At 45.7% G+C, this 13,416-nt stretch overlaps 1 protein-coding gene across 1 annotated transcript; it reads left to right on the top strand.

The window, feature by feature from the left end:
- The first annotated feature begins 1,193 nt into the window (after positions 1 to 1,193).
- Positions 1,194 to 5,722, top strand: neflb (neurofilament light chain b). The gene is made up of 4 exons (XM_020531102.2): positions 1,194 to 2,226; positions 2,675 to 2,799; positions 3,824 to 4,095; positions 5,055 to 5,722. Exons 1-4 carry the CDS (start codon positions 1,201 to 1,203, stop codon positions 5,309 to 5,311), a joined length of 1,680 nt encoding a protein of 559 aa, XP_020386691.1. The 5' UTR covers positions 1,194 to 1,200; the 3' UTR covers positions 5,312 to 5,722.
- Positions 5,723 to 13,416: the final 7,694 nt, after the last annotated feature.

Genomic DNA, 13,416 nt, shown 5'->3' with positions numbered 1-13,416 from the left:
GAAGGGTCTAGGCCCGAAACGTCAGCCTTCCTGCTCCTCTGATGCTGCTTGGCCTGCTGTGTTCATCCAGCTCTACACCTTGTTATCTCAGATTCTCCAGCATCTGCGGTTCCTACTATCTCTGAAACAGGCACAGGGGTGTGGAGCAAAAAGCAGCAAGGTAGACTCAGGAATGAGGAAGGATATGTTGGAGATGTAAAGGAGTTTGGTTAAAACACAGATGGAGTACTGTGTGGTTGCTCTGGTCATTTCACTGTAAGAAGGAAGTGATTGCACTGGAGAGGGTGCAGAGGAGATTCACCAGGATGTTGCCCTGGGCTGGAGTGGTTCAGCTACCAAGAAAAAAATTGGGATACTTCTATCTGCCTCCCCCTCTCTCCCTATTTATTTCAGAATCCCCTTCCCCTCCCCCATTTCTGAAGAAGGTTCTAGGCCCGAAACGTCAGCCTTCCGGCTCCTCTGATGCTGCTTGGCCTGCTGTGTTCATCCAGCTCTACACCTTGTTATCTGGGATAGGGTGGCGTTGTTTTTCATAGAGCAAAGAAGCCTGGCTGGGAGGGTTAGGGGGTGAATCTGACTGAGGTGTATGGGGTACTGAGGAGAGTAGACAGGATAGATGGAGAGAAATGTTTTCCCCTATAGCCGGGGGAGGGGTGGTGTTGGTGGGGGCGGCGGGTGGGGGGCGGTGGTGTCAATAACAGGGGGCGCAATTCTGAAGCAAGGGGCCAGGAGGGGATTTGAGGCAAAGAGTTCCCACCCTCCCTAACTCACTTTAAAAAAAGATAGTAGATGCAGGGACCCTTAAGAAGCGAACGCTTGAAATGCCACAGCAGACAAGGCTTGGGAGGGAGGGGGAAGTGGATGGGAGGGTGGGGAGGAGGCAACTGCTGGGAGATAGGATTAGAACTGATGGGTGGTTAACGAGGGACCTCTTCCTCCAGCATGTTAGGCTGTCTGCATGCCTTGGCAAGCTGGTATTGTGTGGCAGTGCTTAAAGAGTACCCCAGCTCGCTGCAGTCCGTCCCGCAGCTTTCCAGGCACAGTGGGAGTGGCAGCATTTTTTTTTGCTGTCGAGCAGGACGGCGGAGGAATGGGGGGAGGTGGGGGGGGGGGAGGCTCGTCAGTTCGCTGTGGGCTGGGTCTGCTATAAAAGGGGCCGTGCAGAGCGCTGAGAGCACACTCGAGCGAACGAGCCCAGCCATGAGCACCGCAAGCTACGAGTCCTACTTCCACAGGAGGCGCTATGGAGACAGCGCAGCGCCCAGGACCTACGGAGCTGTCCAGCATTTCAGGAGCAACTACGGCGGCAACGTCAAAGCGGTGTACAGCTCGTACTCCAGCCCTGCCTTCACGGCGAGGAAGGCCCACAGCATCTCGTCGGCCCTGGACAACTTCGACCTGAGCCAAGCCAGCGCGGTGAGCAGCGAGTTCAAGGCGGTGAGGACCCAGGAGAAGGCGCAGCTGCAGGAACTCAACGACCGCTTCGCCAGCTTCATCGAGAAGGTCCACGAACTGGAGCAGCAGAACAAGGTGCTGGAGGCCGAGCTATCCCTGCTCCGCCAGAAGAACGGCGGGCCGTCCCGCCTCAAGGGCATCTACGAGCAGGAGCTGCGGGAGCTGAGGTTGGCACTGGACGACGCCAGGCACGAAAGACAGGCAGCCCAGAACGAGAGGGACCACTTGGAGGAAAGCGTCAAGAACCTGCAGGCCCGCTACGAGGAGGAGCTGCTCAACCGGGAGGACGCCGAGGGTCGCCTGATGGAAGCCAGGAAGGGCTCGGATGAAGCGGCGCTGGCCAGGGCCGAAGTGGACAAAAGGATCGAGAGCCTGATGGATGAGATCGCGTTCCTGAAGAAGATTCACGAGGAGGAGATCGCCGAGCTGCAGGCTCAGGTCCAATACACCCAGGTGTCCGTGGAGGTGGACGTGGGCAAGCCGGACCTGTCCTCTGCCCTGAGGGAGATCCGGTGCCAGTACGAGAAGGTGGCAGCCAAGAACATGCAGTCCGCCGAAGACTGGTACAAGAGCCGGTTTGCCGTGCTGGCCGAGAACGCTTCCAAGGACAACGACGCGACCAGGCAAGCCCGGGACGAGGTCATCGAGTACCGGCGTCAGGTCAAAGCCAAGACCCTGGAGATCGACGGCGTCAGGGGAATGAACGACGCCCTGGAGAGGCAACTGCTGGAACTGGATGAGAAACAGGGCGGAGAGATCAGTGCCTTACAGGTAAGAGAATGGAGCCTGGACCAACAGGGCAAAGGTCCACACGGGGCTGGGAGCGGGAGGGAGAGAGAGACAGGGGGTCCAGCGGTGAGAGACCAAGAGAGAGAGATTCACACACAAACAGCCAGGGCTGTGGCGAGGAGGGAGAGAGAGAGAGAGAGAGAAATGCAGGGGGATGGAGAGATAAATGGAGAGACAGAGAGATGAGGGGGCGGGGAAGAGAGAGTCGAGGGGGGTGAGAGAGAAATGGTAGGGGACAGTGTGTGTGTGTGTGCGAGTGGAGGGGGGAGAAGAAAGTGTCATTTAGAATCTTGTTCAGTCAAAGCGGACATAGGCGCTGACCCTGCGTTACTAGGGATTAAAAAAAGAACAGGGCACGAAACGGCAGCGAGAAACTTTGAACCTAGGGGGTCTCTGACAATCTCTCTCCCACCCACGTGCCTCTCCACAGGATGCCATCAGCCAGCTGGAGAATGAACTCAGGACCACCAAGAATGAGATGGGCCGCTACCTGAAAGAATACCAGGATCTGCTGAACGTGAAAATGGCCCTGGATATTGAGATCGCTGCTTACAGGTAGTTGACGGCGGTTCCCCAGTTGTGGGTGGGACTGACACAGGGAGGGGTCGCTGGGAACTTCCGCTCCTTCCCCACAGATGGCAGTGTCCCTTCCTTGGTGGGTGGAGTGCCATGCTTCTGCCTGTTTGATTAACAGCAGGGGGGGGGGCGTGGTGAAGGGGACCGACCACTCGGCCCTTCCATTCTAGACCTCAGCCCCACCCAGAAGCCAGTGACAGAGCCACTGCGTCCAAAGGTACCCGCTCCTCTCCCAGCCCTTTACCCACACCCCTCCCCCCTCCATTGCAGGGGGCTGCATTGCACCAGTAGGGTGTGGCTCAGGGTGGCGTATCTATACACACGTCTGGCGCAGTCTTTCAAGTAGCCTGAGGGTGTGCCAAGTGTCTGTTCCAGCGAACAGCCCCGCAGGCTGAAATACACCATTTCAATCGGGAAGGGTTGGTTTGGGATGGGGGTGGGGTGGTGCAGGACAGAGGCTGAGGGGGTGAGATTGTTGAACGTGACAGCCTCATTGTACCAGGTACACGTTTGCCTCCACTGTCTCACACTGTAAGGCCATCATTCCCAACACAGAGCCCCGCAACGTGGGGTTTCACAGGCGAGGGGGTGGGAGGGGGTGACGATTATGGAAGGCTTTACTCAGTGTCTTTGCTGGGTAGACTGTGAACAGTAAACAGCTGAACCCGTAAGCAGGGTAAGAACAGTCGAGCTAGACACGAGAAATGGGCAGTTCGAGAACCAAAATGGCCTGAGCGGTTCCTGCGTCGAACACGCTGCGCGCATATTCACTGGTGTAACTCTTGAAAGGAAGTGAGCTGTAGATATGAATATACAGAGACTTCAAAATAAAAGCTACTTTACCAGGCTGCGGGGAAAGAGAAAGGGACTGCCCCCCCACCCCCCCGACCAAGTATGGACATAGGCACAGGGCCAAGTCATTGTACAAGCCTGCAGCACGAAAAGGCTGTCCCAACTTCTCCGATTCTGAAATGCTCTCACCGCGTTGCTGTTCCGTTCTCAGGAAACTGCTGGAAGGAGAGGAAACGCGCATTAACTACGCCAATGTGGGCAGCTTGATCGGCAGCTACTCCCAGACTGCCGCTGCCCCGGTCTACAGCCGCTCTAGTTACTCCCTTCAGACCAGCGCCTACGGATTGTCCAGCAGACCCGTCCTGTACAGTTCCTACGGTAGCAGCAGTCAGATAGAGGAGGAGGAGGAGGAGGTGGTGCAGCAGACCCGCGCTTTGGCAGCACAGCTGGAACCCCCAGCGGACAAGGCAGAAGACATGGAAGGTAAGAACTTTCTCACCAGGCCAGCAGTTCCGCGCCGAGCTGCCAACTCAATCACTGGCACATCCTGGAGCCAGAAGGGGTGGTTTTGAAGTGACACTGGAGGGTGCCGCTCCCAAAGCAGGAAGTGGAGAGAGCTGAACCATTGTAGGAACGTCCCTTAATTGAGATGTGAAACTCAGGACCCTTCTGGTCTTGCAGTGAACATCAAAATAATGTCTCACTAATCTTTCATCAGAGGGCAGGGCAGGGCAGGTCTCTCTCCTGGCCTGGGAAAGATCTATCTCACAACACTGAATCACTGATACAAAACATCATATCCCTTCCTCCATTGTCTTTCCTGGCATTGTGCAAATTGGTGTCCCCAACATGACAGCTGTAACTGCACTTCAAAACTACATAGTTACCTGTAACATATTTCTGATATTTTGTGATTATAGAAGGTTATCCCAGTTGCTGAGAGAATTTTCACTCTTTGAAACAGAATGCATGTTGCAGGAAATGCAATCACTTAACACTCATACAGCATAGAAACAAATTGATAGGTCCAACTTGTCAATGCCGAACTAGATCCATTTGTCTCCATTTGGCCTCTCTCCCTCTAAACCTTTCCTATTCACGTACCTGTCCAAATGTCTTTTAAATGTTGTAATTGTACCTGCAATTACCCCTTCATCTGGCAGTTCATTCCATACACAAATAACCCTGTGTCAAAAAGTTATCCCCTAGTCCATGACAAAGCAAAGTTCAGATTTAAATTGTTAATTTTGGCCTAACATCGCCAGTCCTTAGATTTTATTGATGATATTGTCAGACACTGTTTGTATTCTTGGGATTCAACATATACACTCATGTGTTCATGGTCTCATATCCACAAAGCAGTCTTCAATCAGAAAACGCAATCTTCAGAGGGAACATGCTTGGCACTAACATTCTGCCTTGATTTCTGTTTTATTTTTCAGGTGAAGAGCAGGAAGGAGGAGAAGGAAATGGTGAAGAGGCAGAAGCAAAGGAGAATGGAGAGAAAGAGGAAGAAGAGGAAAAGGAAAATGGAGAGGAGGCAGATGAGGAAAAGGAAGATGAGGAGAAGGAGGAAGGTGAGGCTGAAGGAGAGAAGAAAGAAGAGGAAGAAGAAGGGAGTGACAAACAGGAAGAAAGTGAAGAAAAAGGAGAAGATGCTGATGAACAGAGTGCAGGGAAGGAGGAAGAGAAGAAGTAGGCAGGCCAAAATATGGTCAACAAGGTATTGAATTCAAAGAGTGGGCAAACAAGTCCAGCCATCCAATCAAATCTGAGCCAAAGATACAATACAAAGATGATCCACTGAAAGTTTATGCTTTATGTGTTAAGATTGACTCCATAAATAATTTAAGAAAAACAAAGAAATGCTCGTGCAGATTGTGAATTTAATGATGCATAAGCATGGTTAACTTTTGAGGAATGCAAGCCATGTGATGTATAGAAATTCTAAAGTACCTGGTTATATTATCTTGTCATTATGCAGTCATTGTTAAACAAGGATCAATGTACAATTATCTAGAAAAGTAACACAGGACAATATGATGCAATTTTGTGACAGGGTCAATCACAATGGATGGTGCAAGCGACAATAAATGCAACTCGCAGCAAATACATCTTGTCTGGTTGTTTAACTCATTCACAGCTATATAATATTTATAGCCACAGTCTCTCTCAAATGTGTTCAAATTACAACAGGGGTAATCATTCTAGAAACAGGAGTGGGATGTTTTTCATAATTCAATGGGATTGCAGTGTCAGTGACTGAAACAGAGGCAATTGAACAATAAATGTGTTAGATGGTTTGAAGGGATATGGCCACATGTCATTGGTATGGGTGATCAAGATGATTTACATGGGGAATAATAACAAGTTTGGGTCCAATGGCCAATTCAAGTCAAATTTTTTTTCTTGATTTTATTTCAACTTAGACCAAGTTTGGAAACACAAAGACCTCAGCACCAAACACACAAGTTGAGGATCTAGTCAGTCCTTGGAAGTTTACATCGGCACTCATTAATGCAGTGAAAAAGTAAAATTATTTGCACTGTCCCAGGAAAGGGGATTGAGAGTTTGAGGGATCCATATTCAATCTTTCATTTCAGCTTGTCGCACAACACATTTCAGAGATAAGACTCCTAATCCCTGAATCTCAATAATCTCAGTTTCCGTTTGACATGACTTTGGATTCCATCTCCCAGGACAAATAACAAAATTCACCTTGAGCAAATGCTCCGATCCAATTTTTTAAACCCAGCATACAATTTTGTGAACTTTTCAACGCATGAGATCTCTTAATTTGAGAAGGGAATTATCAGTTCCTGAGTTACTAAATTAGCAATTCAAAGCTAGAACCACCTTTAGTCACCATCGCCTTTTATTTGAAACTCAATTTTGAAAATATTTTGTTATCTACAAGTGCACTCCTGTGCAGAATTTACCCAATTACCAGAACACATCTTCCACTCTTAAATTCTAGATGGTTTTGTTTTATTTCTTTCCTCTGAGAGACACTAAAAGCACATGAAAAAACAGAAAGATAAAAGAAATTGCCAGGTCCATTTCGATTTTCCCCATCAAGCATATTTCTCCTGTAAAGCACACTTGCCTAGATCCAGAGCCCATATGATCTCACAGAAACAAAGTCACTGAGACAAATCGTGGAAAGGGATTCTTCAGCTGATGAAAGATGACTTCCAAAAGAGAGCAATGCTCATGAGGAACATCTCATGTCCCCTTCATATACATAGACACATATACATTGACAATCACTTTACATCTGCTGCATGAGTCAGCAAACTGATCCAACCAGTAACAAGTTTTATGGAAAGGCATCACCAATATCCAAGCTGGTCCCTTGTTTCTGTAAAGTATAAACATGTACTATCCATTCTTCTCAACAGGCAAACAAATAACCTGTCCGTGTGTACCCACACTGCTTACCTTAACTAATTCAATCATGTCACAAAACTCACATTCTTCTCTTCACAACTAATCCATTGCTTTATGACTATTATGATTACCAAATGGTCAGACTGGTTCTTAAACTTCAGTTGTCTAGGAGTTGCAAAGGCATTTTCGATTTTTCACTTTTGGGTGACCTGAACTGGGCAGACTTCTGGATTTTTAAACAGTTAACCTGGTGTCTGCAATGCTCCTTTCATGATCATCATACAGCAAACATCTCGAGGGCTCTTGTGATGCAGTGGTAATGACCTTTCCTTGGAGCCAGATGGGCCTGGGTTCAAGACTCATCTACTCCAACATTTCTGAACAGATTGTTTGGAAAATACAGACAGTAAGCATCCAATGATATCTCCATACAATATTTCAACTTCCAAGTGGAACCAACAGTTTAAAGAACAGCTTCTTCCCTGCTGTTATTAGACTGCTGAATGGACCTCTCTAACCTCAAATAATGTTGATCTTGCTTTGTGCACCTCCTGCACGGCCATAACCTTGTATGCCTCACTTTGTCTAAGCACTCTATAGTCTGTATATCCTTGTTTGATATGATCTGCTTGGACTGCTAGCAAAACAAAGCTCTTCACTGTACTTAGGTATATGTGACCACAATAATTCAAATCAAATCAAAATTGTCACTAATCTTTAATATCAGTCCAACATTAAACTCCCATCAACTGCCAAAGTTAAGTATCAAAGTAGGGGGTTTCAATTTCTGAAATTGCAGACCAATGTCACCTCAATTTGATTTGAAAATCCTTACCTCCTTCAAGACCGGTTCTTCATCAACTTCACCACAATCAACTTTAATGTCAACAACACACAATATAAATAGTAACTACTCACAGGCTACAGGGGTGAGGATAATTGCAAAGCAGCCATTTAAAACCTTCACCCTACCCCCAAAACACACCGGAAGGAGGCTGGGAAATTTTTCGATTGCCTTGTAATTCACTTCCATTTGACTGACAGCCACAACCAAAATATAGCAGCTGACCAATTCCATGATTTTCAACAATTTAGTACACTGACCTTGTGTCCTCCCACAGCAGCTTACAATGCTTTAAGAACAACAAATCATTTCTTCTCCAAAGTGTTTCTTTTTAAACTGCAAATGTACTTCTGTTCAAATCCTCAGTGATTTTGCACATGACCAGTCAGCCATCTTGTTTTTATCTTGTGACCTATTTTGACTAAAAGGGACCAAGCCAGTTCATACTTGGAATACTTTATACGTGTTTTATTTCTCGTCTGTGTTTGTGCTAACCCCATTAATTGCTCCATTTAGATTTGATTCCTTTAGCTTCTGCAAATCAAGAACTAGGATTGATTATTCAGGTGTTGTACTGAGATCAAATTACTGTGCATCACACAAACTTTGAACTGATCACAGAATCTTAGAAATCAAAGTGAAACATTTGGCTATGAACGCATGAATCTGGAACAGAGGTAGTCCATTCAGTCTCTTGAGCCTGTTTCGCGATTCAATGATATCAGAGCTGTCTGATTGTAAGCTCAAATCCACATTCTCACCAAAGCCGGATAATATTTCACCCTTTACTTCAAAAGAATATATCTACCACTGCCTTCAATATACTGAAAAATTTCACTTCCACCGCCTCTTAAGGAAGAGAATTCCAAAGAGTCACCACCTTCTCAGAGAAATAATTTTGCCTGATCTCCATTTTAAATTGATGACCCCAGATTTTTAAACAGTGAGCCCTAGTTTTGGACTCTCTCACAAGAGGAAATATCCTCTCTGCATTCACTCTGACAAGATCAGTTGGGATTTTACTTGTTTTCTCTTGCTCTTCTAAATGCCAGCAGAAACAAGCCGAGCCTGTTCAAGCTTTTTCATTAGACAATCCACCCATTCCAAGTGTTAGTCCAGTAAACCGTCTGCTGCTTTTATTTATATGCTTCCTAAAATAAGATGACAAATCATCTAATTGGGACTCCAAATATGGTACTCCAAATACTGCTCCAGGGAAAGGAGCAGTGCTCTGTACAACTGAAGAAAAATTCAAATGAGGTACAGAACAAACATTCTGCCACAACTCAGCACTAAAGCTGTTTCAGCATCACTCCTTTCTTGTAATACTAGCAATAACATAAGGTGATAATCTTGTTGGAAGGTGCCTTGTTTTTGCCAGCTGGTTGTTTGCTGTTCAGATCTGTTTTACTGCAATATGCAAACTCATTCATCTGAGGTGCGACTATACTATGGCTTAAGAGGTCTATTTTGTCCTTTTTTTAATGAAGAGAGGTTGAGACAGAGGTAGAAAGCAGTCAGCTCAAAGACATTAAAGTAAGTAGCTTGTGACACCTTGTGGTTTTTCAGAAGCAGCCTGAATGGGTGGGGTCAAGCTCCCACAGAACCAGGATGTTTAGTTTCAGCTTTCTGCAGTTGCTGGGGTCTTGAAGCTGGATGTGGAATCTCTTATTTCTCTCTCTGTTCCAGCTAAAAGCTGGGGGTTCTGTTCCTGCTGCTAGAATTGCATGTGAGACAATCTATTTTACTGAATTTACCGTTGCCAGGGGTGTGTTTATGGGATGTTACTATAATGGAACAGTTAATTAGTAGTCATTAATATGTCTATTACTTTGTTAAGCATTGTGATAGTTACAGTTAAACTTGTTTTTATTTTGTCTGTATTTTAACTGTAGTGTAAAAATAAAGTGTATTGAGTAGTTTGACCAATCAAATTGCATCTGGAATGCAATGTCTTATATTTACCATTAAAAAAGGATAAAGTTGGGGTTTGGATATCTTCTTCATTTATTTTGAAGGGGTTTGGCCTGGTCCCTAACAGAGGAATTTGTTTCAAATCTGTTTAGCTGCTTCTTTCAGTGATCTTGTTTTTCTTAACTCTTTAGTGTCCTGAGTAGGCATTTACTTTTCTCATCCTGTTCATGCACCGTTAGCCTAAAGTTAAACACCCCGCCACCCACCTCGACATAGAAAAGTGCCATCAACACCAAGGACCCATTCTGGGCTAAGACTGGTGCACAGATTGTGTGAGGAGAGGACATGGTTTACTGATGCCAGATTTAATAAAGTTGGAACAATGTTAATTTTTCGAAACAGGAAGGAATACCATCAGCCTTTTTCATGGTTTTCAATGATAACATCGTCTCAATGGTCAAACACAGTGGTTTAGTTTCCCAAGGATTATCATGACTGACAGTCTGGGGATTCAATTGCAAGCCATCGAAATCTTGCTAAAATGTGAAGGAAGATCACACTGCTGATTACTTCTTTCAATCTCTGATAATCCTTTCTTTGACCGTTGTACAAATTGTGGCCCATTCCCTTGTTGTCTCTTGTTTTCTTGAACAGGGTAAAGCAGAGCATGAGAATTCTTTGTTCCAAGAGGACTGAGCTGCCTAGGATTCTTTCAATGGTTCTCAATTCGACAAGTTTGACCCCATTGTTCTTTTTCTTCACGATATCTAACACAGGTTAAACAGTGTTCTGCAAGCAGTCATTGGAAAGCAAGTATTGACAAGACTATCATTCATAATATCAGTGAGATTAAACTCTGATATTCATGCCTGGCCTCACTGAGTGACATTTACTCCTTGTCCAGCAATACTTGGATTTCTAAACTCCCATCTCCATGCTTAAATTCCTTCAATGTCTCATCTCCTCTCTATCTCTGCAACCTCTTCCAGCCATTCAAGTGTCTCAGAATTCTGTATTCCCCGATTCTGGTCTCTTATGCCTTCCCAGTGTTCAATTCACCAACAGAGGAGGCCATGCCATCAGTTTCCTACACCTTAAACTAATTCCCTGAAAGTAATTCCCCTGCGCAGCCCCACCAAGCTGATATGTCCACATACTTTCTCCATCTTTAAAGAGTTTGATGAAGCTTTCTCATTGACCAAATTTCTAATCATTTGTCCAAATGTCATTTTTTTTAATCTGGTAAAGTGACAAATTTTATTTGATGACACCCTTGTGAAGCACTGTGGAACACTTTGCTACATTTCGAGTAGAAAATAAATCTAGGTGTTTACTTAAACAATAATTAGGATAAGATGAAGTACAGTCTGAAAGATTTGGTCGGCTCATGTACCGACACGGAAACTGTAATGTGCTGTTTCAAATTATCAAACAGGTTAATAGGTTTGAACAATAAAGCTCACTCAGAGTATTTGTACAGATCATATATTATAAATATATATTTATGTTATATTTATATTAAAGTATCTTGTTCAGTGTATTGTCAATAAGCCTGCAGCTCTATTCCACCATCACATACCACCTTCTCCTCCCAAACAATTAACTTTCAATCACAACCAGAAGACAGTGAAGTGGTGAACAAGCAGCTGCGGTCTCAGCATCTTTTTATTCTTCTGACAGCTGTTCCTTTCTGTGTGAAAGGAATGTGACTTTGCATACAAGTAGTACACAGAATACATAGTTCAAAAACAAGCCTTCCGGCACAACAAATCAATGCTCCACCAATGCCATGCCAATGAACACAATCAATGCATCCTTTTATTCTTTCTCCTCTCTGTTTGTAACTAGCTGTGGGTATGGGTTCCACATTTTCACCTCTCAAAGTGCTGCAAAGGTCAGTGCAGACAATGGGCTGAAGGGCCTCTTCTGTGTTGTGCGATTCTGTTCTTTACATCCACTTTCACTTCCAATTTAATGTTTCTCTCCATCACCAAATCACCCGTGTTACCTCTTTTTCTCCCTTGTGTATGGGGGAAGAAGTTCGTCCTGGATTCTCGATTGGATTTCTTGAAGACAACCTGATATTTATTGGTATTACATTTAGTCTGCTCATAAGTAGCAACATCTTCTCTGCATCTACCCTGTCAAATGCATTGCTTACATTTTGTTTTCATCTGCACAGACTGCTCACATGGTGAAAGCCCACTTTTATTTCCTTCTGATCTTTGAAGCTTTGCTGGGAGGCAATTAGTCCCTTGGCTTTTCTCAAATCAATCCTAGCTCCCCGTGAGTTTCCAGACTTTGCTCTCTCTCACTTACTTAGAGGTCCCTTGTTGAAACAACAGAGTGCATTTGTACCCATTTTTACACCCAGGGGACAGGATAACTATACAGTTGGCTGAACATTTCATGGCTCGGGGATGGGGAAATCACAGAGCGAGACTCCCCATCTCAATTGGCCTCACGGATGATGAGGGGCTAGATTTCAGTTCACAGTGTGGTGCTTGTTCAGGAAGTGATGATAAAGCCGTGCATGCATTCTGCAAAAGGACAGGTTTTTAACAGTCCCGCGGGTATGCGTCCGTATGTGTGTCTGTCTGTGTGCGTGTCTGTCTGTGTGTGTGTGCGTGACTGTGTCAGTGTCCGTGTATCTGTGTATGTGTCTCTGTGTGTGGGTGCGTCTCTATCTCTCTCTCTGTGCGTGTGTGTGTGAGAGAGAGAATCAAATCGACCTGCCTTCTGGGGGTCCAGTTGAAACAGTCTACGCTGATTAACCAGGAATCAATATCTCCGCAAGGCGGTATCTTTTTCAAATAGTAATCGTTGTAATGTTTTCAACCTGCCCGCTGATTTCGTCTGTCAGCACGATTCCAAAAATGCTTCCAAACACAACGCGGAAATGTTTTCCATGTGAAGGGCCTGGGGTAAATTTAGCCACCTCCCTCTATTTTTGAATACTGCGGAATTTTAATCAAATCCAATTCATTTTGGAAGGCGGCCTGACGGCGTGTGAGCAATTGTAAAGGACATCGATTGAATGTGACTCTGAGTGAATGCAACAAAAACAAAAGGGCTGACAGAAGCTGGGGTGGAACCTTCCAGTTCCCATGACCAAATCTGCCGCGTCATTCTCGGAGCAAAGGCTCGTTTCCATTTCCACGCACCACCAAATCTGTGGGAATTGGGGGTCGGTGTGAGCAGCTCGTGGTCAAGTGGCACCTCCCAGGCTGTCACACATCTTCTCCAGCCCTGTCTTTAAACACCCTTCCCCCTCCACCCCCAAGCAGAGACCCAGCACATAGTCACTACTTAGCTCCGGTGCTACAAGCCACCAAAGGCGCGGGTTCAATACCGTCCTGCCCTACGCTGGGGGCATCCACTCTGCAATAACGGTTAGCTTTAACTGGGTTATTCAGTGATGCCAGCAGCGCGGGTTCAACTCCCGCAGGAGCTGCAGTTACAACGAAAGTCCCATCTCCTCCTTGCCTGAAGAAGTGGTGACCCTCAACTTAAACTCACGACTAGTCATCTCACTCTCTCTGTCCGTAAGGTGAGCTCGGCACTATGGCTTTAGTTTTACCTTCCGGACCGAGCCTTCTGTCAGTCCATGTTACTTATCCTGAACCTCAGCCAAATCTGCCCTGCCCACATTCAAA

Source organism: Rhincodon typus, chromosome 40 (assembly GCF_021869965.1).
Source record: "Rhincodon typus isolate 14 chromosome 40, sRhiTyp1.1, whole genome shotgun sequence".
In the NCBI taxonomy this organism is placed as follows: domain Eukaryota; kingdom Metazoa; phylum Chordata; class Chondrichthyes; order Orectolobiformes; family Rhincodontidae; genus Rhincodon; species Rhincodon typus.
The sequence above is the reverse complement of the archived record's forward strand: the minus strand, read 5'-3'. Positions and strand labels throughout refer to the sequence as shown.